At 48.1% G+C, this 3,066-nt stretch overlaps 1 protein-coding gene across 1 annotated transcript in view; it reads right to left on the bottom strand.

Moving 5' to 3' along the window:
• RPLP2 (ribosomal protein lateral stalk subunit P2) overlaps positions 1-2,722 on the bottom strand; it is a 6,762-nt gene extending 4,040 nt beyond the window's left edge. Inside the window, exons 1-2 of the mRNA XM_019551594.1 lie at positions 2,614-2,722; positions 1,453-1,576 (exon numbers count right to left, since the gene is read on the bottom strand). Coding sequence (XP_019407139.1) covers positions 1,453-1,575 — 123 coding nt within the window. The 5' untranslated portion in view covers position 1,576; positions 2,614-2,722. The remainder of the gene's footprint in view (positions 1-1,452; positions 1,577-2,613) is intronic.
• Between the last annotated feature and the right edge of the window lie 344 nt (positions 2,723-3,066).

Here is a 3,066-nt window from a genome sequence, read left to right as displayed (position 1 = left end):
TAGCCCTTGACATTCACCGCCCAGTCATGCGTTGAGTCCCACCACATTTCTGTAATCCCCACTATGTCCCGGCTGGTGTCAGCCAGCAGGAGGGCAAGTTCCTCCTGCTTGTTACCCAAGCTTGTTATCTTAGAAGCAAGCACTAAAGGTCAAGGATACTGTGGCCCTTCCTGGTATGTTTCTGATATTAGATGGCAAAACAGTGTCTGAGGAGTCACTAAAACTATGTAAACAGTGGAGGTCAGATTCTAAGCAAAGGAACTATAATGTCAAGTGGCACACAGTTCAGCAGGAAGGGGAGTATTTAAACAGTTTTGTCAACCAGTAATCTGCTTATGTAAAGCTGGCAGCGCCAGAATGGTTTGTTTTTGTTTACTTTCTCCGAAAGGTGTTTTTGAAGAGTCCTCTAGAGAGATTTACTGGGGTAAGATCAGGTCAGTGTTCACACACACAGATAAGGAAAGACAAGCAGAACAAATTCCAGTGATACTTTAGAGGAAATAGAGGAGCAAGGAGTTTATAAAGGTGATGGTGATGAGTAGAAAAGCCAGATCTGAAACACCCCATGATGTTATATACTAGAATCAGAAGCACACTTCAGAATGCAGCAGTAGCGCCTCAAATAGTCCAATCAAAATTCCCTAGATTGTTTTTACTAGGCTTCTGGAAGATAAAGCTGTCCAGCTAAAAACCCAACAATTTCTCCTGCGATAGATGACACCTTGTATAGATTCACTATTATAATTTGTCACAATATATCTACAATAAAACCATGGTCTAATTAGAAAAATAAAGTGATCTGGAAAATAGTTATTTCCAGCCCACCAGAAATAAAAGCTCTACTATACTGCAAGAATATTCTTGGCGTGGTAGTTTCCCTCTTCTCAGTTTTCTTTCAAAGCCTGTTTCTTCAACACAGCTTTCCGACAGTACTCTCTACACTAACATTATCCATGCACCATCTTGTCTTTATTTATCGAGTGCAAATATTTATGTTCCTTGCAGAAGAAACGAGGCCTTCTCTAGGGCATAGATAATGTCATGTGTACGCAAAACTCTTCATAAATGAAGACACTATTCTGTTATTTTTTCCACAAAGGTGCAACCTCCAAAAGGACACTGCCACCTGAACTCTAATTGGAGCAGAATTTCTTTTGCCGTTGCAAACCAGACATTACATAGCTTCTGCTAACTGACAACCAGATCTATTAGAAGTAAGTAGCTTCTATCAGCTCAATTTGGCAAAGTTGCTCAGTCTGGACTAAAGAAAGGCAGGGAGCTAAAGCAGCAAAGTGTACGGGACATCTGCGAGACTGTTGCTGCACACTGGCACTTGGAAAGGAACAAGTATTTGTAGGTTCTTAAAGCAAAAGTAGAGCCCGGAAGCTCTAAAATGGTTTTAAATCCAGAAACTGATTTAGGCAACACATGATCAGCACCAAGAATCATCACCTTGTTCACGCGTTCATCGTCAGTCTCGATGCCTACGCTGTCCAGGATCTTCTTCAAGTCCTTTGACGTGGGGGACTCGTTGCCTCCAAGGATGGCCAGCAGGTAGGCCGCAACGTAACGCATTCTGTAACAGCACAAGAACCATTAATACAACAACTCTAGTGTCTGAAGGCGCAGGAGACTTGTCTCCTGCTCTCTCAGGCCCGGTTTTTACTGTGAACAAAAGCAGGGTCTCCATAGGAAGCAAACCACAACTGAAGGGAAGGCTGATTGTGGCATGCATGTGATTTCAGGAGGGGAAGGGAGCCAGGTCTAAATCACTTCTCCTTAGTATCTCTGTGACTTCTACATACTTGGGAACATAAAAACTTCCCAAGAAGAAAGAAGGTACAGCAAGACATTCAGTCCCTAGCAAAGGCATCGGTAAACCAGGCCACCTGCCTCAGGTTCCCATTTTCTGATTGCCTAGGACAGAAATGTCACAGCCTCACACGAGCTAGCAAGCAGGCATGTTAAAGCAAGAGGGAGGTTAGGGAACTGGGCACGACTTATGAGGAGAGCCTGAGGGAACTGGGCTTATTTAGTATGGAGAAGAAAAGACTGGGAGCCTCTATATATGCGTTAAAGTGCTTTTCCTAATGGACATTAAATTTAGCACTTCTGATGTGAGGTACCAAACAAGTGCGCATTAAGCTGCCTTAATGCACAGTAACAAACGTGCAGTTTTTAAGTGATGCTTAATGCCCAGTAGCCTATTTTACTGTGCATTAGCGCAACTGCACATTTTTTATGAGACATTTTTAGTACACAGTACAATAAGCTACTGTGTGCATTAAAGTGCTATGCTAACGCGCACTGGTGGGTCAGGCTGCAGCCCCTTATCCAGTCCCCTGCAGTGGGGGAAAAACAGCCATTCTTGGTGGGAGTGTGTGGGGGAGTGTAATGATACCCCCCACATCCCTCCTGTCCCTCTCCTCCCCACTACAGCCCCTTCCCAGGGCGGTGAGGAAGGGAGGCTGGGAGAGCACGTGGCTGCTACCCGCCCTTGCCCCGCACGGTCTCGCCCAGGCCTCGCTCCCCACTGACGGCACTAGCGAGAACGGGGTTCTGGGCGCGCCCACTGTAGGAGACGGGGGGGGGGGAGCGGCCTCCCACACTCACTTGACCGAGGGCGGGGTGGGAGTTCGGACAGGAGCTGGACCCGGTAGCGTGCGCTCGCCACACCAAACCGGCGGTGAAAAGGAAAGGGAGGGGCAAGCGGGGAGAATTCTTCCTGTCACTCCTAAACAAGCCACGACTTCATTGGGCAAAGCGGGGAAAGCAAGGCAGCCAATGAGAGGGCGAGGCGTTCTAGCCGGCGCTGCGGCCATGACACTAGAGGCGAGGCTATAATGCCTGTTCCGCTAGGGGGAGGTTACAGTGCGCATTCGCAGTGCTAGATGCCTCGTCCCTTAGTGTGCGAGCTGGTGGGGACGCAGCCACGAAACCAGGGGGTGGGGGAGGGCAGATGCTGTCCAAGCCTTGTATTGTGCGCGTGCGCACCCCCTCCCCCCCGCCCACTCTCAGGTGCCACGTGTGCCTGTGTGTACGTAGGTGCATATGTGGGTGCACACC

This window comes from Crocodylus porosus, unplaced genomic scaffold (assembly GCF_001723895.1).
Source record: "Crocodylus porosus isolate Cpor-Errol unplaced genomic scaffold, CroPor_comp1, whole genome shotgun sequence".
Classification (NCBI taxonomy): domain Eukaryota; kingdom Metazoa; phylum Chordata; order Crocodylia; family Crocodylidae; genus Crocodylus; species Crocodylus porosus.
The sequence above is the reverse complement of the archived record's forward strand: the minus strand, read 5'-3'. Positions and strand labels throughout refer to the sequence as shown.